The following is a 23,473-nucleotide window of genomic DNA, read 5'->3' on the forward strand; positions in this document are numbered from 1 at the left end:
TATATAATACGTCAATGTCGAAAACGACCAGGGTACCCCCTTAAGAATGATCATGATACCAAGGTGGCGCTTTGCACCATCCGCTGAGTGTCTCGGTAATCGGCCGATCGTATATATCAGACGTGAAATCACAGCACTCGCCCCATCTAGAAAAGTAAGCGACACGCCGATCACTAATTTTAAAAAATGAACGCACCCTGGAGCAGCCACTATTCCAGCCCACCACCCGAGAGGGAACTCAGCGTCGAAGGAGAACACAGAAGCCGGAGAGACATGTCGCCTCAGGGTCATAAACGAGCTGCCCTCATGCTGTCCAGGGATCAACAGCCTGCCTCCATTTCCGACTATCACCAGTACCGCAAGGTCAGAATATCCCATCCTTTCTTTTTTTTTTTTTTTTGTTATATTCGTTTTGATGGAATCTTATTCTCAACAATGAATTGTTTGTTATTTCATTTTCTCCACACAAAATTTTCCAAATCATCGAGTTTTTCTTATTACCAGAAAAAAAGTTTTCAATTCAACCTAGCAAATATAAAGTTATTTTATACGAAATATTTCCGAAACTCGTACCACCATCCAAAGCATTGAATAATTTTTGATATTTTCTGAAAGTGGATACAGGATTGCAGATTAAAGTTCCAATATTCATGTCTTATGCAGGTATTTCTTAAACAATTCCTCGACGAAAAATGGTACATTTTCAAAGATTTGACCTGACTCAGAAAAATTTCATGGTCAAACGATCTTGAAACAGTGTCACAATAGTACTTGTGTAAAATAACTTGTCAAATAATCCACAAATTGGCTCAAATTGGGTTAGAAAATAAATTAACATAGTTTTTCTTTCGTACCTAATTTTATCTACTTGAACCGATCTTTTTGGTAAAATGAACGTTTCACAGAATCATTTTATGAATAAAAATTAACAGAACTAGCTATAAAGTGACAAGAGCTGCAACACATTTTAAATTGACACCAGTCTCCTGTCATTGCATTACTCAATATTTCAGCATGTCAACGTGTCTTAATCCATGTTTCGTAGATTAGAATGGTACGACGAGGTTAGTTTAGGTATACCGAACAGTGACGTCATGAGAATGGTGCATAAAACAAACCGTTTCAAACGCCTCAGATTTTTAGATCGGCAGTGAATTTTACTTTTGTGATATGTTAGTACGATACGCATATATTTTTATAATTTTTATTTATGAGTTTAATTTTCTTTTGAAAGTGTAAATAAAATTTGATCGTGAACGCAATTTACCTTTTACGTCACAGGACGACACGACGCACAGGGGTGCGATGGGCCATCGATCGCACAGCGCAGCACCCATGGACTCGCCTAGTGTTCACTACCGAGGTCGGTCGCAAAGTCCAACAGGACATCATAGGTCATTATCGCCCCCCGAGCATCGAACTGTGCCCTACTCGCACGGCTACGGGTCCAGGTGAGACGATCCCGGATAGCTTACTCTCCCCGAAAAATTTCCGTTCCAATTGTTAACCGGACAACCTTTACCTGTTCTCCAGGTTCGGCTCAAGGTCAGCGACGGCGACGCCGACCGGTTCGCCGAAAAAGAGACAACTGCCCCAAATACCGGCAAATCTGCATGCCGCACTCAAAGAGAGAGTCACTCAGGACTTGGAAGAGAGAACGAAGTTCATAAAGCACAGGACAAGACAATTCCACACAACCTACAGGAGCACGGGAATGGGAGGTGAGTTGGAGTTAACTGACAACTTAACTATTGGTGTGTAGTACTTTCCTTTTCACCAAGGTCTGAGTGAAACTTTCGACGCGGTGATTAGTGTACCACTTGAAGTGCTGAATGGAAGAACATGCGACTGACCAAACTTGTTTTTCAGGATGGGAAAGACACTATAGCGGACTATCGGATTCGGACTTACCATCAATGCGGCAAGACCCGTTGACGATAAGTAACGTCCATCCTCACAGAATCCATCACCGTCCTCGGCGCCACCTGAGTCCAGACAAAGACGTCTTGGGCGATTTCGGGGACTCTGATATGGAGAGCATCGGCTCGGTGACGAGCAGCGCTCTCAGTACCCAGTCCGAGAGGCCACGAGGGTCGAGAGGACGAATGTGAGTTTGATCACATTGACTTTAACGTTCACTTTACTATCAAGAAGCCGTTGCAAAATCGTCTTGTTCAATGACAAAAAGTACCTTGAAGCAAATTTACAGACACTGTAAATGAATCCTGTTTTCGAAACGTGCACTGTTTCAAACATTATTAAATGGACATAACGACTCGATGGGCCGCTTATTATCATCCCACTAGATAAGCACGCGTAAACGCTTTACTCCTCGCTTTTACCAATCCTGAAATAGAAATTAGAGGATCCTAGACTCACGTAGATTGCTCGCACTGCGTAGATAAGGTAGTCGCACTTGTCCACACCGCAAGTCAATGTCCATTTAATACCCCGTTCCCAATGACGTGCAATCATCCTGTACGTCACGACTCATCGGTCAACGATATTAAATTTATCCTTCAACGCTTCGGAGCTTGTCCCTCCGAGACCTTTGATTCCAAATCCCTGGAACGTTGTGCAATCTGTTCCAATCTTTTGCAAATAACCCGTACATTCTCATTTTTAAATAGCAAATGTGGCAAATAAACGTTGGTGGTTTTGTTGACTGATGAATCGTGCAACGATCAATGGCGAAAATTGCAGGGAATGGGGTGAGTTTCAATAGAAGATTGTATCTAACGATAAACCACCGCGAAGAGTGTGTGATCACCTTATTACGATATGATTGAAAATTTTTACACGTGATATAATAATTGTTTCCAGCCCGACAGTTAAAAACGTTTTTATACCTGGTGTCATATCTCCCGCCGCCCCGTTGCCCCCTAGGCGCAATAGGCGCAGGCACAGACTTAGGGTACCCTGTAGCGAATGCCACTGCCCATTGTCAAACAACCCTCCGAAATCTAGACCGATTTCAAAATACTCCCAGCTCCCGACGAGCCACCCCCAAATTCATTTTCCCCCGCACCCCCTAGTTCGGAGCAAATCCGCAGTAGTACGCTCGCTATACAAGAAAATGAAGACGCCATTCACACGATCGCGAACGGTGGACGAGAACCTGCTGCGATACTACAGCCCGGAAACGAGCGAGTACAGCATAACTCCGGGCTACATGCTGCGACCTGAGAACCTGGGTGTGAACTCACGGCGACGAATACCCGAAATATATGTCGAGGACTGCCTCAGGGTCGACTTTAGAAACGACCTTATGAGCAGATTTCGAGCAAAACTACCTGCTGGAGTATCGTCGACCTTCTCGTCGCGATTTCCGCAGATGAGCAGAAGCTTTCCTACGAGCTACAACATTCGTGGATTTAGTGGAAGACCTTCGATCCCGAGGACGAAAAGCTGTGAATATGAAACCATTCCAGACGACCTGTTGACAGGCGCCAGGAAATTCCTGTCTCAGAGGGCGAAAAGCTTCGAGTACGAGTCTTTACCGCAAAGTATATTCAGCGACGACAGTCTGCGTACGGCTCGCAGGAAGCTGAAGAGAAATCTATCTCTGAACGACTCGGGCTACGACGAGACCATCGAGGCCCTCCAGGACCAGAGCAAGCCGTATTACGACCCGACGACCGAGAATAAGTCGCACCAGACGCTGCCATACTATGGATATGACAGTGAGCTGAGCGGCGCTGAAACAGAGATAAACCTTTCCTCGAGCTTCGAGAGACAGAGCCTGGGGTCGATGGTCTTTGGCAATGATTCCGGGCGGAGTGACGACGCCGGAAAGAGAAAATACCGAGACTCGGACTACTCCGAGGCATATTTCGGGTCCGGACCCCAGAGGACCCTAGAAAAGCGGCCGAAGGGCTCGGACTCGAGGCTGTCCAAAGACTCTTCGTCCAGGGAACACATCTACTGCAGCATTGATGACGAGCTCGGTTCGAATGAGCGACTTGAAGAGCGGCGGCGACCGCGTACCAAGAGTAACGACTCCTACCTCGACTTCGAACGTTACGAGAGATGTCGCATATGCGAAAAGAGCGAGCGGTGGAGCGATGAGCCGTTCGACTTCGGCTCTCCCGAGTCCGAGGTACGAGGCAGTGAAGAGTTACCTGAGCTTATTGGAATCGAGGATGTCGACACTGTTAGACCGCCTCAGTGCCGCTTTGAGGACTATGAGGAGGACCGACGGCTGACTGGCTTCGCGGCGAAGACTGTCTACGAAACCAGGAGGCAAAGCCTCTCGGTGCCCAGTCTTCGCGAGAGCAAAAGACTCACGGCAAGAGCCGAGTCTTCGCCTCAGCTCTACTCCGACGATGATTTCGGGTCCTCGGAAACCGTTGTGCATCTTTCTCCGCGAAGGAAGTCGAACCATGCTCGGGGCTCCAGGTCTGCCCCGGAGTTTTGTAACTCTGACGAGGACGAGTTCGGGTCCAGGGACACTGTGGTCGCTTACAATTCGCGTCGGCGGAACAGCAGCTGCCCGGAAACTAGGGACCTTGGCGATAGGAGCGTGAAGCGGAACGTCGCGATAAGCGACACCCTCGAGTACTACGAGTACTCAATGGAGAGCGAGAGCCAGTGCAGCGAGAACTGCGGATTTGATCCCGGCAACCCTCGTAGAGCGTCCCCGCGTGCCTCCGGCACTTCCGGCCCCCAAGCCCCCGACCCAACCCCCCCCAGTATTGCTAATTCAATTGTCTTTGATTCCCTTTCCGCCAACTCCGACACTGCTAAAAACGCTCGGGCCGCCAACGACGCGAATCCGACCGAAACTCGATCCGCGTCCCACCGCGCTGACACCAATTCCGACGCGGAACGGAACGAACCCCATCGATGGTCATCTTCTGTACCTGAGAGCAGAGACTACGTACCTTCCAATCCCTACGAGGCCTCGTCTAGACACGGGGTCACTGGTAACGGGCATTCCAGCAAACGGGGACAGTTCACGAGGAGCTTCAGCAACGCTGATGTACCACCGGATGAGAAAGTTGGTAAGTTCTATTTTTACTCATTCCGTAAACGCTTAAAGCACAGCGGAAGGGATATCACTCCTGCTGTCAGTTGTATACCATAAAAAAAAGTCCTGTGAAGTCACTCGAAGTCACGTGAGTCACCAACTCACTCAATCAGAATTCAAATTCTGAAGTCAGGTGTGCAAATAAACTCAGGAGTGGTTACACCTTGAAGCATACCGCACTATGTTCTAACACACACGATCTAGATAGACTGCTAGGCAGTTGTTAAACGTAGGCAACAACTTTTTCATTTCATGTAGTTTCTTGCGCTTTCAAACATATCCCAATTTTGACTGGTCAAAAACACGTCATACGGACAATTTTGTAGGAAAAATTGATTAACGGAATTTTTCATACTTTTTCTTTGAACTTCCACGTTCGAATTTTTTGGAATATAAACCAAAATTAATCCATTTTAATCTCAGATGTAGCATTGAAAGCTCTTGAAGTACTCATGATTCCAAATTTTAGATCACTTCTGGATATTTCAGTCTACCATATTCGGTCTTTCATTTTTAATTTTACTATCGTGCTATACATACGGTAGTTGATTCGTCTGATCTATTTTGGTCCATGTAAACAATCATTCAAAAATGCCAACGTGCGTGAATAATCTGAAAAAATGTTCAAATACAGCATTTTATAAAGTGTAAAAAGTGTAAAATATAAAAATTACCCATATTTAATCTGAAGTGGTACCTACTTACAAGATTTTTATTTTACTGTGCTTTGAAGGGTGCTAAATGTAGAACATTCACCATCTTCGAAAGAATATAACGTTAAGGTTCGGAAAAGATGTTTTGAAACAACGTAAAATGTTCACAGAGCGTAAAAAAAGAAATCATTTTTAGCTGCACCTCGTCATGTGTAGTGCGCTATTCGTAGAACAGCTTTAAAGCTTGCTTTAAAATCTTTTATTGCTCTTAGAAGCGTGATCGCTTAAAACTCGATCATCGGCTTGCTGTCCGTTTTCAGAAGCGTCGTCGCTACAAGTTTAATTATCCAAATAAAACGATTTTTTAAAAAAATTCCTCCCTAGTCACACTACGTATTCTCAGAACGTCACCGGAGCGTTTAAAGTGCCTCTTTGTCTCTTCGAGTGGTCTTGACTTTGCTCTGTAAAAGAGCAAATCGTTTACTCAAGAGTTGTTGATTGAAACAATCCTGTAAAGGGGGGGCAAACGATCTACAGCATGGATTATAGTATGGAAACGTTTCACATTCAAATCGGTTTCTCATATTTTCGTGACCATATCAAGAAACTCGGTAGAGTTTCGCACCTAATGTGAGAAGAGTCGGATGATAACTCGAAGCAAGAAATGGAATTGAAAGAGAATTGGGTACAGGACAGTGAAAACTTACGTCAGGTTTCACCACAACAACACCGACACGACAGATAACAGAGTTAAACATTGTCTGGTCAGGTTGGTGTCACTCCGCTCTCTGTTTCAGTTAATTTTCTGTCACCAGACGGTAGCCTGAGCGATACGGCAGTGAGTTTACACGTCGAAGACACTTCGAGAAGGGGTAGAAAAAGTTCGCCAGGTAGTAAGAGCGGCAGCGGAAGTAGCAGCGGTGGCGGAAGTGCAGTTCAATACCAGTCCTCCGGTCTGGGAAAGAAGAGCAACAGTACGAGCCAGCTTTCAGCGACAGGTAACATATATCAAACAATTTATTAACCATTTAACCAACTGACACGTAAAACCAAGCCTATCGGATGTATATACATTTGTTTATTGACATTCGTTCGTGTCGTGTGTAGATTAACATAATTACGATATATAACCCACAGTTTTCGTTCGAGTTCTATTATGATCGGACTAATTGACAAGTAATGACATATACCTTAGGGTGGTCCCTAGAAAGTTCATTTTTGAATTTCGAACGGCGCACCCCCGAAATCGGCTCCAGATAATTCAAAAATAATTGCGTACATTTTTCAATTCTTCATCTCGACTCTAACCCGTGCCCCAAAGAGGGTAGATTTCATTCAACCCTTTCAGAAGCACATCAAATCTACGGAACGAATTTAGATGAAATTTGGTATAGGGGATTTGTTGGGTCGCTGATTACGAATCTGAACTCGAAATTTGAAAATTCGAAATAGCAGGCCCTATATGGTGAAGCGATATCCAAAAATTTAATTTCGATAAAACTTGGTACTCGGAGGTTTTCGAGGTCACTGATTGAGAATCTGAACTCAAAATTTGTAAATTCAAAACAGTGGATCCAATACTGCAATATGAAGTGTCTTCGGATTTCAGTTCAACATATTGGATCCACCGTTTTGAATTTTGAATTCAGATTCGTAATCAGCGACCCAAAAAACCCCACCATACCAAATTTCATCTCAATCCGTTCGGTAGATTTAATGTGGAAATCCACCCTCTTTGGGGCACGGGTTAGAGTTGATATAAAAATCAGAAAAAATTAGGGAATTATTTTTGCATTATTTGGAGCCATGTTGGGGGGAGCGCCGGTTGAAATCCAAGAATGACCCTTCTGAGGACCACCCTAATTTATATATATATTCAAAATATTTACATAGATGATATATTTCGCACCTCTGTTTAACAATTAATTGATCAATTGATTAATTATTTCTACTATGCGTCGTATAGTCACGTTATACGCCTGCCTTATACACATATACTTCTCAGAGTCCGTATGAACAATACGTTATTCCGTTATAACTGTTATTATTGACACTATACACGATACACGGCAGACAATTACTTTTGGTCAAATTCAATATTATAGAATAGCGTAAATTTATGATACTTTCTTCTGCAGTAGTTTATAGATACGATATATACTTATACCCACGTTTAATAATTCCGTGTGCTTTCATTACAATACATATATAAAAACGTAAAAGCAAATGGTATAATGCAGGAATCACTATGCTACAGATTTTTCAATCATAATCTTTGAACTTCGATTTTGAACTGTTCAATTTTGAATTTTGAATAACTCTAATGTTTTTAAAATAGGAATATTTACCACAACGCTTAGTATCTTATCTGCAAACAGCCTAAGTCTAAGGCTTTAATTGTAGAAAAGGTAAAACAATCACCCGATTAACTTTTCCTGCTATCAAATATCTTGAATTAAATTCATCCAGTATCTGTCACCTCAAATTGCATAACGGGAATAGATCGTGCATTCGGATTGTAAAATTTCAAAACTCGAAGCATGTTTTTTATACCATTTTTCATTTAAAAGATTGTCAAAATTAGATGAAAATTTAGTTAAAAAATTTACCTGATGACAAAGAATGCACAATCAAAAAAAAAAAAAAAGTAATACGATTGTAATTTGTACATGAAAGCACACTGGAAGAACACTGCGATCGGGTACACAGTGTGTATATTCTAATTGTATATTCTGTTTTCTCTATCACTATTCTTCATCTCTGTCCGCCTCTTTGAACAAAACACACTAACACAATACCTCAACAACCATAACATCAAAATTAACAACAACTATAACAACGCGGTGGTTGTGTTATCATCACCTTCGTCATCGCCGTCGTCGTCGTCGTCACTGGGATTCGCTGTGCATCCGTCGGCGGAAAAAACATCAAATACAAAACGAACAAAAAAAAAAAAAAATACAAAACATCTTTAAATCGAACGAACAAAAAACAAATCTACCATTTGAAAAATCTTTGGAACAAAAACAACAAAACGAAATTTAACAACTCGCGACCCATCGACGCCCGTGAATGTTATAACGATGAACGATACAAAAAAAAAAAAAAAAAAAATTACAAAAATCAAAAACAAATCTCGTCATACCGCGCTCTGCACGTGCGGTAAACGCATAAACACGTGTTGATGGTGCATGCGTGGGTGAGGAAGGGCGGAAGCGGCGGCTCGGATTTGGGAAGAAGGGGAAGTCCTCGTTCACGGTTCACAGGAGCGAAGAAGTCCTTCCAGAGGACGCGGCGGGCGGGCGAAGCGGGAGGCAGCCCAGCTCCGCCAGCAGTGACGGCGAAGGGAGTGCCGACGGGGACAGGTCCGAATATCAATCATCAAAGTACCTTTAGTCGCCTCTTTTTCTTTATCTTCACGCTACTCTCTCTCTCTCTCTCTCTCTCTGTCTCTCTCTTTGTTTCTCTCTCTTTCTCTTTTTGTCTCTAGTCTTATGCCTAAAGTCCTTTCAACTTCCATCTCGCTTAATCCTCTATTATTCCATATAGCGGTATACGAAATAATGAGCTAGAATTTCTGTTTACTCAACTTACCACATCAATTTTTATCCTTGCGGACGTCCGTCTGCTATTTTCTTTTTATATTTGTTCAAGTTTTTCTTGCTTTTCTTTTTTGCAATATCTCTTATTTTAAAGTGGAATCAACAAATGACGTTTTTTTTTTTTTTATTTCCTTCGACACGCCTGCGCGGTATTTACGCGCGTGGATATCGATCAATTTTCTGTTTTATCGACATTCCCAACATATCTGCAGAACTGTATTTACGAATGAACATCGGTAATATAGTTATCGATTGTACCGGTAATTAGTAACCAGATTATTCCACAGCCACGAATAACCGAACTATGCTATTGACGTACAAAACGAATTTTGAAATAATGATATTAATTTCTCCAAGACTTAAAATTATTTTATTCCAGAATTATCGTCTCATATTTAGATTGAATAGATTATCCCAATTAATTTTATTTACGAACTTTGTCTTGATTTTCTCCAAATCCGCGTCCTCACAACACTTCAATCGTATTTTATTATTCTTACTGTTATAGTTATTGTAACATTATAATTTTTGACACCTAAACCCCAACTCCCGATCGATGGAAAAAAGCCCGTCTTCAAATCGTGAGTACAATAAACAAAAAAAAAGCTCGACAGGGAACTTTCAGCAAGAAGAACAACAGCAACAACAACAAATAAATCTACCTCTACAATAATAATAACAACAACAACAACAACAACAACAATAACAATAACAATAACAATAACTACCACTGTTACAACGAGACACACGTACAGATATCACCCACATATAATAGGTCATGTTTACATGTATATGACGCTATACAATATAATTACGATGCAGTATTAGAATTTATATACATATAGTTTTTACGTAGCTGGTTTACTGTCGTCTTTTTTTTTTCATTAGTCGACTGTTATGAATCACTGGTATGTACTAATTTACCAGTGTCACGTCATGCATAAAAGTGAATTCAAGTGAATTAACGCCCCAAAATAAGTTTTCAAAAGTGAGAATTGGTACAGATGTAATACGCCAAATGAAAGAAACGTAGAAACGAGTATTCGACTAAGCGAATCAATACTTTGCATGGTTTATCTGAAAATCAACATGGCTGTCGCGTTGACAACCCACCACTTGCGATTTTACTTTATCTGTGCGATCGGTTTTTTTTTTTTTGCTCAATATTTATAACACGTTACCTAGCACGAAACAAAATTACAGCAAGCATCGTTCAGTCATCGTGACATCCTCGTCGAGTTGTCTAATTGTAAGAATCGAGAATTCACGTTGCTAAATTTACTCGTATAAACGTCTGTAGTCTGCATGTCCTGTCATGCCTATGAATATACTCGTACACTTGTTGAAACGAAGAAAGAAAAATTCGAGTCGATACTAACGCTTGACACAAGTGATTGAGAATGATCAAGAGGGAACTCAAGTTCTTCGAGTGCTACGGTATACTCTGTCTACGGAAGCAACAGTACGGTTTGCTCTTTCTGATGTAGCAATTCAGCTGATCTTGTCTCTCATCCCCCTAGTCGCTCTCTTAGGTAGAGTATACTATACAACTGCACCAGTGAATCCGCAGTGCGTATATTATATCACAAAAATAAATAAACAAAGGAAAATATAATGCAGAGACGAATCTGGATATATATTCACACGATATCCGGTTGCCTCTAACGCTAGAATAATATGAGGTGCCGTTGAAAGAAATGATGGTGTACGAATAAATGATATTAATCGTTGTGGCGTAACGGATGATGTCTTTGTTGTACAGCTTGATATTCATGCACATACATGTATGAGGAATGCCATCCCAACTCGATGACTTTTGCCCCTAAGGACATCAGATTTGAGTAATAATTTTTTGCATCCTTGTCACAGCTCTAAGTAGCTTGATACTGATCGGTTATTTTTTTTTTTTTTTCTAAATTGAAGAATTTAACACTTTCCGAACTCCAGGGTTCAAAATAAAAACAGTCAAGTGTTATGGTATTTAGTACCAGAACAATACAAAAGTACAAATTCCATCCAATATGTCCAAGGTGAGAGGTTCGTCGAGTCGGTATCAAATGCCACTCCTACGAGGGTATCCCAATTTGAATTACACATCAGGGTTTCTCCCAAATTAAGTGATGTGAAAAAAGGGTCGAGGTAAAAGTCAAAAGCTATGACGGGCACGAAATGACTGTTGCTGTAAGCTAGTAGACAAAGTTATCAGTGTTCGCATTGTACCATTTCATGTCTGACGTGTAGTGACAAGCAGTTTCATCCCGGAAGTGTCACTCTTCACTGGGACTAGCAGCCATCATTAATATTGAGCGAATGTGGCGGTACCTGCGATAAAACTGTCGCTGCCATTTTGGCTTCCATGAGAAAGAGAATTTTTGTTGGAAAATTTTTTTTTACGTTACTTGGTTACCGATGACATCGTAACGGGTGATTTAAAATTATGCATCTTGTCACAGATTGCGTGGTCAACTCAAGCATCCCTATCCCTCTCCTTTTTCCTCTTCCTCTCTCAAGAGATCGTTGTTAATGACAACGCTAATGCGAATTGCGACTATGCAGCACCGCGGCCAACTTATCAATATCACAGTGACAGTCAAACAGACACAATCTGTGAGACAATCAAACCGACAGCGAGCAAGAGAAAGAATGATTAATTGATTGGTATTCGTTTATTAGCCTTCTCGTCTATGCTAGCCTTCACACCAGTACTTTGTACTGTTGTCTATGGCTGAATCAAACGTTGTGTCGAAAGTGATCACATCTGATTCGTTGCACTGCGAACAAGCACGCAATACCAAATCCTTCAAAGCCCTGCACAACCGTTAGGATGAATTTCCGATCATGGTTGTCTTGCCGCAAAATGTTTCCCTAGACAACCCCTACACACCCTAGAAGTCTGTCCAGAGCTAACATAAACACCCTGTATATGCTACAGGTGAAATTGTGTTATGGGCTTTCGTTGGTGTATTGTTATTGAGTATACCGCAGCTGTGTCGATATATGTCCTTACACATAACATCGATACGATACGTGTCTCTCATTGTTCGCTAATTTGTGCATTGATAATTAAGAATTATTGTTATTCGCTGGACCTATATTATGGATTATTGAGTACAAGAATCTACATATAATAATATTGATCGAATAGACGGATCAATATGTTTAACATGAATAAACAAGAGCAACAGCAAAACCGTTAATTTTACAGTTTTCGTGCGTCTTTACAGCTGGAATTCAGATTTCGAGCGCATGCGAAGTAACGGTCGATGGTGATGATTGGTTAGCTTTTAATTTTTTCTGGTTTGATAAACAGAAGTGTTTTCCCGCCTCTATAACGGTCTTGTGCTTCTTTTTCAGTCATCGTCGAAGTTCCTTTGTTTTCGTCTTTCAATTACTTTCTTAATCGGTATAAACATACACGCATTTGATAAAATATATAAATACTTAGTTGTAGAGATAAAAAATTATTTTTTGTATTTGACCCGCTTATACGAATATTTTCACTGTGCATAAAAAAAGTGTTAAACAATAGCATTTGTTACGTATCGTAATTTATATTTGATGCTGTTGAGTATTTAGTTACCATAGTTATTTAGTAACTATTATATATATCAGGGCGGTCCTCATTCCAATGACGTTTGGCAGAGTTGTTGCTTATAATGTTAGGAACAGACTGGAAATTCTTAATTTTGGTAATAATTATTCCTTTGTATGTAATATATAATCAATGTTTCACATATATATATATATATATATAATATCAAGGTATATCAGAAAAATATAATCAGCGATTTTGCAAAGTAGCACCCAGTGAAAAATTTGTTCAAGTTAAAAGAAAAATTCTGAGAGTAGACAAGCGTTCTATGTTATTTGGAAACTCGTCCTCATTTGATTTTTCACTTTTTTTTTTTTGTATTTATGAAGAAACATGTTGTAGCATTTTAATCATAATTTTTTTCCCAACATTTATGTTCAACGCAAAAATCACGATCCGCAATATAACAATATATCGAACGAGAATTTATTTCCATGACTTAAAATTTCATATTAAATTATAATTATTTTATGAGATTGAATTAAAAAGTTGTCGAATAATAATTATACTTATAATTAATATTACCAGTGTCGGTCTTTACGACTTGGATTAATATTGTAATTGATCTAAGCAATAGAGATTTTTTTCGTTCACTATTCTTCATATATTCAAGAAAAAAAAATGTTAAGTAAAAAATAAATGACGATGATCTTCCAGATAACATAGAATGCTTGTCTTTTCCCAAATTCTTTTTTTTTTAACCTAAACAGACCTTTTGAGGGGTGACAAGTTGGAAATCACTCTGAAACACCCTAATGTAATATATGTATATCGGCAGATTACATTTTTACAGCAATTGTTACAGAAACTTTTAATTTTCAGGGATTGTTCCTATCATTATAAGCAACACCGCTGCCGAGTTTCAAGTCGTCCCTTTAATTTTCACCAAAGTTATGAAAAAAATTTAAATGGTTAGTAAAATTACATGTATTTTGCGTTTAAAACTTTCGAAGCTTTGCGGTACGTGTTGATCTTAAAATTAGGGGCACAAATTTTACAGAATTTTATTTCTCCATATTTGTAAGGTATCCAGGGGGCGTATGATATTAATTTAAAAAGTTATTGAAGTAAGGACCATCCTAATATACAATATATAGGGTAGTGTGACGTCAAGATAGAATATAGTTGACCATAGCGCTCAGGCATATAGTTTTACTTTAATTTATTACATATATATATGATTTTATATGTATAATTTCCTTGTTTCGGATCGTCATTCTTTTTTTTTCGCTTTACACATATTATACATTAATATGTATAATAATGACAATGATATACACTGCCAATAATTGTCTTACCATATATATATATAAAGTTGTATGTCCACGTCGTACTTATATCGACAGCCGATAATTTTCAGCACGTGTGCGTGTGTCTGTCTGTTTGTTTTTATTTTATATATTATGTGCAAACTAATAATTTGTTTTGAGTGACACCTCCTTCCCCCATGAAAAACCGCCCACACTACGTATACATCCGAAATCAAAATCCATAGTCATCTTTTTTGATACTGGGATGCCGGAAAAATAGAGCAAAACCTTTGACGATAATTATTTTGTTTTATCTATTTCTTCTTATTCGCTTTACCACAGTCTTCGTGAACAGTACCCCTTATCATCACACATAACCTCATTATTATCTCAAGTTATGTTGTTTTTAAAAGACATAATCAAAAAATAATAACGAAATATTAGATTTTTAATAAAAGAAAATTTTCAAACTGCTTATAAGATTAACTACAATTTCTTTAAGGAAAATTCATATAACACCTTTGTGAGTCTTGATCACGGTCTTTCATACAGATTTGGAAACTCCGGTGGTGGGGGGTGACTCACTTCTTGATGCCGTGCTTAATAGTTTACTGCCGGGCCACCAGGGTCGGTGTAATCTAGCGCGACAGATATAGGAATGTATTTTTGTTTTTGTAGCGCAAGCGCAGTCTAACTTAACCCTAGCCGGAGCTTGATCTCCCCATTTTGGTTAGAATTTGGAAACTTTTTGTGAGGGTTGATCATCAAATTCTTTTGCCCAATAGCACGTGCGCATGTGATAAAATAAAATCAAAAATTTCGAGGATGTGTCAATCAACCGCACGCACTGCTATACATATACATATATTATATATTCACTATAGGTATAGGTATACATAGTATAGGTGTATCACTGACCCGTTTAGATTGCAGTGAAACGCAGTGGCGAAGCCATAAACTACGATTTACTTCAACATTCGAGTCACCTTCGACTATAAAAATTAGGCAGAGTTACAAGACCTGTATGTAAGACCGTTGTTTTGATTCACCATAAAAGTAACCTAAAGTAATCAGCTGATCACGACTTTGGACGCCATATTAGACGCACCAGCGTGGTCAATTTCGACTGGGTAACACAGGTGGCGGGACTGTCTGTCCTTTTAGCTGTCGATGTAGATTATAGTGAGAGTTGATGATAAGGGTGAATACATGCACAAAAGATCGAGTATACATTTGCAATATACATAGATGAATACATGTGATCCTCTATCAAAATTAAAATTCCCAGCTCCTGATCCTGAATATATAATTATTAAAATTACAGATGGGTTCTTCGGTGAGCGTTTCCTTGAAATACGTACTGAAAGGATTCTCCCCTTGTTCAACCCTGAAAAGACTGTAGTGTACAAACCCGAGCGAGTACTGCTCATCCTGGGGAACCTTATGACTAATACTTGATTCTAATGAAAATGAATGTGCATACTTTAATATCCAGCCCAATATATATGTATATATCCAGCAGATCGTGATAGCAGATCCTTTCGGGTGGCAGCGTCGTGCATATACATTTTATCAACTGTTGATATATTATTATAAAAATGCTTGTAATGATAGTGAAGTTTTCGCAAGCTGTTCAGCGCATAATGAGTGTCCCTTGAAGATTAATTTTCCTTGCCAAATCGGGTCTTGGACATCGGAACACGTCACCTAGTGGTAGAAAATGCCATTACAAAACTATTTGTATTCAACTTTGCAAGTGTCTTATTTACCTCTTTCTTACATTAAACTCAGTAGGTGCTATAAAATAGAAACGTAACAATACACCACTAGGTTTTTTATACCTTCATATTTGTAAAATTAAGCCGAAACGATAGGCTGATTACTATATGTACGACCCCATGTTGTATAACCATACCCATATCTTGGCTCCCGTTATCGAAAGCGAACGAACGACCGATTTACAGTGTATCGCTGTATCCAATCTCCAAGGGACACTTACAGCTGTGAATATCGGACAAATGTTAAGTCCTGAATTTTATTCCCTTTTCTCTTCTCCATTTGATTTCAAGGAACGAAACCTTTTTTGGCAGACTTCTATCTTTCTCTCTTCAAGGGACACTAAAGCGAAGGAAACAACAACAACAACAACAATAACAACAACAACAACAACAACAACAACAACAACAGCAACAAGAACAACAACAAAAACAACAAAACACCTGCCATCAAACGCAAAAATAGTTTAGTACGTATTTTTTCTTTTTCGTTTTACGGCGCAGAGAGCGGCGGCGGCTGCATCGGTGCTCATGGCGGGGGATTAAGTCGCAAACGAAACAGTACGCCGAGCAGCATTCAACGCTCCCAGGAGGTAGTCCCCACCTACCAGAGATTAGGCTCGTCGAGGCCTCAGGGGGCCTCATCTGTTACCAGCGACATCGCAGGCAGCCTCAACTCTATCTCTAGTTCCGAAGGAAGCTCGTAAGTACTGGCCAATCACGCCAGGTGTGCATCTCTCATCGGCGGTTCTCTTCGCGGTGTGTTCCCTTATTCCACGTGTCTCGATCGGCCCGGGAGTTCATTCTCTGTCTCTCTACTTTTACGGATATATACTCTATTTGTCTCTCTCTCTCTCTCTCTCTCTATCTCTCAAATTTTCGCGACAGGAGAAGGGGGCATGGGGGGGGGGGATCCTTAGTAACGTCATTTATCTTTTTTCTTCCTATATCTACATGCAACGGAAACAAAAAAACATACACATCGGGTATTCCATGACATCTCGATCAAGATTCTACGTCAACGTCTCAGATTGGGTTTATCATTTTTTGTACGAAAGTACACGACGAAAAACGCGGCCACAATTTTTTTTAGAATTTTTCGAACCAGCGTATCTGAACCATAATTCAAAAACTTGAAAAAAAAATCCCAAGTTTCTCAAATCTGAAAAAATTCTGAAAAATCTTACAAAGCGTAAGGAAATTTCTAACACTTGTGAGAAGATGGAGATTTCATAACTTTCGAAGATGAATAAAAAAAAAATTATTATTATTCGATTGCATTTTTGACATAAGAATGAACATAAAAGCACATCATAATATGGACGGAAACATGTCTATTTAGACTATTTAGAGAGTTGAAGGGAATCAAATATATTAATATAATGTTTATATTTATATTTTTTTTTTTTGTAATAACTTTTTTTATTTTCATTTTTCTTATTTATCTTTGGGAGTTATAAAATCTCCATCTTCTAATAGGTGTCAACATTTTTTTTATATTCTAAAAGATGTATCAAAATTTTTTCAGTTTTTAGAAAATTGGAATTTCTTTTCAAGTTTTTAAATTATACTTCAGGTACGGTCGGTTGAAAATTTTTGAAAAAATCTGCGACAGCGTTTTTCGTCATGTACTTTCAGACAAAAAATTATACAGCTAATCTAAAACATCGACGTAGAATCTTGATCGAGATGTTATGGAATGATAATCGATAGATCACCACATTATTGTTTGACGAGATATGACACATTTTGAAAGCAATTCGATTTTTTTGCTACTCCGAACAAAAACAAAAACTAATTGTTCAAAATAGATTAAAAAATAAAAATCTCCTTTCTCTCCTTGGTACAGTGATGCATTTTCTAAAAACGTTGTACGTGACAAATATATCTCCATAATTTGTGTTTCAAATTGTAGAAAAAAATTACGGGTAAAAAATTTATGAATCCGTCTCCAAAATCGAGGGTGGATTATCGGGAAAGTACCTATATATGAAAGAAGAAGAAGGTAACAAATAAAAAGAACTTCGAAGAAACTAGTTTCAAATCATCAGAAATCTTTATTTTTTATTTTGAAGAGGGTGTCAGGATATTATTTATATACATTATACAGTACACAATATACAACGTACAAAGTGTCTCCATTTGAAATAAAACGAGTTGTCAATATTTTGGAAACTGAACACAGTTGTAAGAGCTTTACGATTTTGAGTGAGGTAAAAATAACCTCATTAATTACATTGTGTTTAGTGCAATTTGGAATATATTTGAAAAGTAGCCATTTTCAAAAAATGAAGATATCAAGATTTTGGCTGCGTAACAATTCAGCCACAGTCAAAATACCCGCGACAAAATACCCGTCGATAAAAATACCGAAAGCGCAGTTCGTATCTCTTGTGTGTGTGTGGTTTTGGATAGTGATAGAATACGATCATTTATCAAAACTCTGGCAAAGGTATAACAAAGGACGAACTTGATTTGACCGGCGGATATTTTGTCGCGGGTATTTTGACTGCGGATGAAACGTGACACCTAAGATTTGTACATTAGAGCAGTCGTCGAGACAAATACAACAAGTCAATCTCGTTTATTATGGATGATTCATTAGCGAAATATTTCAGTTTGAAGTTTTGATTCGCGCGTGACCTGAGTTGCGATTTGAGCAGCCGAAGCGAGCCTCGCACTTATTGCCAACTGCAGAGAGCGATATCTTGCAAATGGATTGTCCGAAATTGACAATCTAGGGCTCTGTTTACTTCGTCTCGAAGTTGGCTGTAAGATAAGACGCACAGAAGTCGGTTCTTCAATTTGAAAAAAATGGCTGTTACAGTATAATTCCTGAAAAATAACGTTACCTAAATGCTTTTTTGTAACTCTTCTGGATTCCGAAATATTTCTTCTTACCATACTTATGAAATATGTGTTGATGTGTTTGGTCAAATATTGTACATATGTATGTACATGCCCCATATACACCTACGTACACGCATAATCGTATAATACGTACAGTATACCCGAATTATTCTTGTGAAACGGGACAGTCGATTGGACCGTTTGCGTTCACTTGACTGTTTCATTTCACCGACGAAAAAGTTTAACGATTCATACTATAAGTACGCGTGCGTTTATGTATGTATATTATGTTAAAGTTATTATTTATTGGAGGTAAAGCACGTGTCTCGGGCTTGAGAACAAGAAATTAACGAGTCGTGGGTGATGAAAAAAGCGAAATAAAAAAACAATTGCTTGAAAACCAGAAGAAAAATAATCGTAGTCCAAATATCGAGCCCGAATCGCGATGCTGGATATGTATATATTGATGCGATGTTTATCTATATTACATATTGTTTACTATATTATATATATGAACATGTTGAAAATTATCGATGTCTGCACACTGGAGGTAATCTACCATTACCCCCAAATTTTATAGCACTGGGTGGTTAGTGTATCGATGGAATCATGTGTACATACCATTATACATAAATTCCCTTAATCATTATCCGTATTATAAAATCCACTGTATTTCATACTCGCCAGCCGTCCAAGTATTAAAGTTCGAATTCTCAGTTGCCACTCCGGTTGCTCAAAGTTGAAGGGTAACTGAAAAAAGAAAGGATAAGAAAACGCTCGCTTCATCGGTATAAATGTCGACTTAACTTTTGTTGGTCTTACTCTTCTCGTTTTGAACAGTGAACCATACAGGCATTTCAACAAAGAAAAATAAATAAATTATAAGGACAGCATAACGACAGACTTTATCGTCTGTCGTTTCTTCCTCTTTCCAGATAGACACAATGAACATGGCCACGATTCACTCGCTGGTAGTTTTATTTCAAATCTACAATCATTTTCAACAGTTAAAACTGATCGATACCTATTTCACGCTAGATAAAATAATGGGAGAAATAGGTTAAAAGTTGCTTTCAAATCCAGAGATTGTTTAGAAATCGGCAATTCATTGAACGAAGTTCACTCACTGTACATAATTAGGTAGCTCTTATGTATGGTTAACTCTTCAAACGACAACTGCAATTCCAAGGATAGTTGAGTATCGAAAGAATGTCAACATGATTGGTTGATACTGTCCATCGATGCACGGTAATGAAAAAAAATATTTATCTGTCCCCCTCCCCCCCCCCCGACCTAAAAAAAAAAGAGCAGTGTTCCAGATCCGTTATACTTTTCCTAATTATCCAATATCTCTTTCGCTCTTTGTTTACATATTTTATACATATAGATATGCGTATATTGTGTGTTATTACTTTCCGTCTGGTTCTCCATTCGTGTATAACCTTCAACCTCCTGCCCCACTCAATCTTACGTACCAAGTCGTGTAATTTCGGATTGTCGATGTTGTTGATGTTGCTTACATTTATTTCTTTCCTTTTTCGTTTATTCTTCGTCTTTTCGTTTCTGCTTGGCTATTATTGCAAATCGTACATGCACCTTCTTCGCACTGTATTTACTACCAGTAAGCGTGTATATATATATATATATATATATATACACACATAATACACGGACCTATGAAATACGTATGTTAGTCCAATTATCGCCCTGCAATTAATTTACCGCACATTTGATGAATATCTTCGTTTTCGACATCAATTAACCTTGTAACTATTTATCTCTGTCTCTGTATATCCACAGTGCTACCATCACGTACTTTTAATCATCAAATGTACCGTAAGTCTGGATGATGCCAAATTCGAATAAGTGAGATGTACTTCGTATGCGATAGAAAAAAATAAAGCTCGGGGTGACAGTGCCCTCTGCAGCGAGCGTCAGAGTACTATGTATTGAAACGTATGCAGTAAAATTCGTATTTAATCTTGTTACGAACAGCTCAGTCTCTCTTGAGAATCAGGACGTAAGAACCTGATGCGTACAATAACGGGATTATTCTGAAGAAACCCAAAATGGTTCGTTAGGCGAAAAACATCTAGGTATTATTATAATAAAGTATTCGTATAGAAGAAAACTGAAAGAAGAAAAGAGAAAATCGAAGGTTGACGAATCTTCGAATCCGTTTCTAAATTTCGCCACTTTCTTGTCTTCTCTTTTCTGTTTTGATGCATAACCCCGATCACTGTTTCAAACTTTGAAGTATCAAAAAACACAAAAATTGAAATACGACTCCTTTTAAGGTATTCAAAAGGGGCAATATTCGTTCAGCTGTTAAAGAGTTTTGTTTTATTTTATTTCTCAATAAATCGAATCAAAAGAATGCGGATCATTTAAGACGCAGCTGTGCAAAAAAATCTATCAATACAGTATCTTTATTATTATTATACAAATTGGCAAATAGCGATGCAGCTGAACTTTATTGTTAAGCTAGCTGGTCAAGAGACCTACGTCTATAAAAAATATGCAATGTATGTTAGGTGCTCGTTTTGAATGCGCGGAATGTGTTTATGAATACCTAATGCATGACGTTTGGTATGCGCCTGATGTGGTTATTACATATAAAATATTACGTCTGCGTGTGCCTCTTTTGAATTAATGTTTATAGATATTATACACACACACACACACACATATATATATATATATATATTGATCGACTATCTATCCATCTATTTATCTATTTATCTATTTATCTATCTATTTATCTTTCTATCTTTCTTGCTATCTGTCTGTCTACACATTTACACACAGTTTGCTCGACCCGAGTCAGTGGAAAGTTCTTCTTGCCTTAAGTTCAGCCGACAGTTTTATTGTACACACTATATACCATACTACTACCACCTCCACTACTACTACTACTACTACTACTACTACCACTACTACTACTACTACTACCACTACTACTACTACTACTACTACTACTACTACTACTACTACTACTACTACTACTACTACTACTACTACTACTACTACTACTACTACTACTACTACTACTACTACTACTACTACTACTACTACTACTACTACTACTACTACTACTACTACTACTACTACTACTACTACTACTACTGCTACTACTAATATTACTATTTTCACAAACTTCATACAGTCGACTTCAGATAAGAGGCCATCTGACAGGGCTGTAGGAGAGGAAAATTCTCTAAAGTAGCCTCTAACTGATCGCCCCCTCTCCGCACGCTTCGAATGCGCATCAGTCGCGACTGCATGTGCGCAAAACGCGCCAGCGGCCCGACGAAATGTCGTGGTGGGGAACGCCATGCTAGTGTGCATGATCGTGCGTGTGAAGGGAAAGTCGTTCGATTGGCCTGTTATATGAAGTCTACTGTATTTCATTTCGGTATAAAACATAACGTTATGAAATTCTTTGGGCTCCAGTTATACATATATATGAACTTTATACCTATTGCGTCATATAGTTACAATCACAAATTTATCCCTTTCACTCCTACTGTCAAATTTTTATTATATGTTATACAGAGCGAATTGCTAACGACTGCATGGTCCGTCACCTGTTAAGAATCTAAGTACGGCTGCTTTCCACGGCACCGAAACCGTTTTAAACGTATCCTTAAAAATTTAGTCAGTTGTTGCTGGCAGTTATGCTCAAAACCAACAAGTATCAGAATTTTTGAGATTATATACGTCGCGGCAAACTGTCGTCTAAATTTATGGCGGGTGATCGCCCGGGGAAACAATCGCTCTCGGATTTTTAGCAGCCGACAAACCATACAGCCATTAGCAATTCACTCTGTATGTTTATGAGTGTGTTTAAAATACCTATGTAATTAGCATTTATACACTCTATTACACATATGTATATGTATATATTTATTTATTTATTTATTGTATTCTGCGATTTGCTTATCGGGTGGTAAAATCTACGATGCTTGGATTTAGGCCGATGATTTTACGATGAGAACCTCTGGCCCTCTCCGCTACTGTCTACCATATTCAGCGCTGCGCTGCGCCGCGCCACGCAAGTTGGAAAAGTCAGTGGTTTTTTATAACACGGCCCAAATCCTGGCAGCTAGGAACGCGAATTGCGAATATCATCACAAAGTAGCTAATTAACAATTGGATAATAAATTTTGCTAAAGTAAATTATATGATACTAATGGTGTGTAAAATGTTACATGTTTTACTTTCGAATTCACCATATGATTTTTGCTTGAAGAAAAATTTTGAGAACATTTTTATCCCTGCTTTTTTCATCTTTGCATTTGGGTACCATATAACTTTGTTGAAAACAAAAATACGTTTGAGGTTGACTGTTCCACCATCGCAGTATGTTTGTTTTCTTCCTTTTCTGTTCTTCCTCTTGCTGTTGTGCCACAATAACGATGCAAAAGCAGCCAGGGTCAGGTCTGACTAACGTTCTGTGTGAAATTTAGCTGGTCGCCTGGCCTCAGAATGGCAAGTGAAGGAGGTCAGCTGAGTGACTTTATCGGGGGTCTTGGTCCCGGACAACTAGTCGGACGACAAGTGCTCGGCGCGCCGTCTCTCGGCGAAATCCAGCTCTCTATGTGCTACACGAAGGGCTACCTCGAAGTCGAGGTCATTCGGGCTAGGTACCTCCAAGGTCGGCAGGGTAACAAGGTCATACCAGGTGAGATTTGCCAGGTTCCACCATTCGAATAAATTTCA

At 38.9% G+C, this 23,473-nt stretch overlaps 1 protein-coding gene across 15 annotated transcripts in view; it reads left to right on the plus strand.

The window, feature by feature from the left end:
- The window catches only part of LOC124304712 (regulating synaptic membrane exocytosis protein 2), a 74,685-nt gene that overhangs the window by 45,367 nt on the left and 5,845 nt on the right, over positions 1 to 23,473 (plus strand). For 6 of the 15 annotated variants that reach the window (XM_046763274.1, XM_046763264.1, XM_046763268.1 and 3 more), the window contains 8 exons: positions 207 to 363; positions 1,282 to 1,451; positions 1,534 to 1,721; positions 1,870 to 2,107; positions 2,824 to 5,003; positions 6,480 to 6,680; positions 16,406 to 16,604; positions 23,221 to 23,435. In XM_046763274.1, coding sequence (XP_046619230.1) covers positions 207 to 363; positions 1,282 to 1,451; positions 1,534 to 1,721; positions 1,870 to 2,107; positions 2,824 to 5,003; positions 6,480 to 6,680; positions 16,406 to 16,604; positions 23,221 to 23,435 — 3,548 coding nt within the window. Of the gene's footprint in view, positions 1 to 206; positions 364 to 1,281; positions 1,452 to 1,533; positions 1,722 to 1,869; positions 2,108 to 2,823; positions 5,004 to 6,479; positions 6,681 to 8,866; positions 9,048 to 16,405; positions 16,605 to 23,220; positions 23,436 to 23,473 lie in introns of those variants that run through there. The other 9 variants (XM_046763265.1, XM_046763271.1, XR_006908254.1 and 6 more) reach the window with 8 other exon arrangements.

The sequence above is a fragment of the Neodiprion virginianus genome, chromosome 5 (assembly GCF_021901495.1).
Source record: "Neodiprion virginianus isolate iyNeoVirg1 chromosome 5, iyNeoVirg1.1, whole genome shotgun sequence".
NCBI lineage: Eukaryota > Metazoa > Arthropoda > Insecta > Hymenoptera > Diprionidae > Neodiprion > Neodiprion virginianus.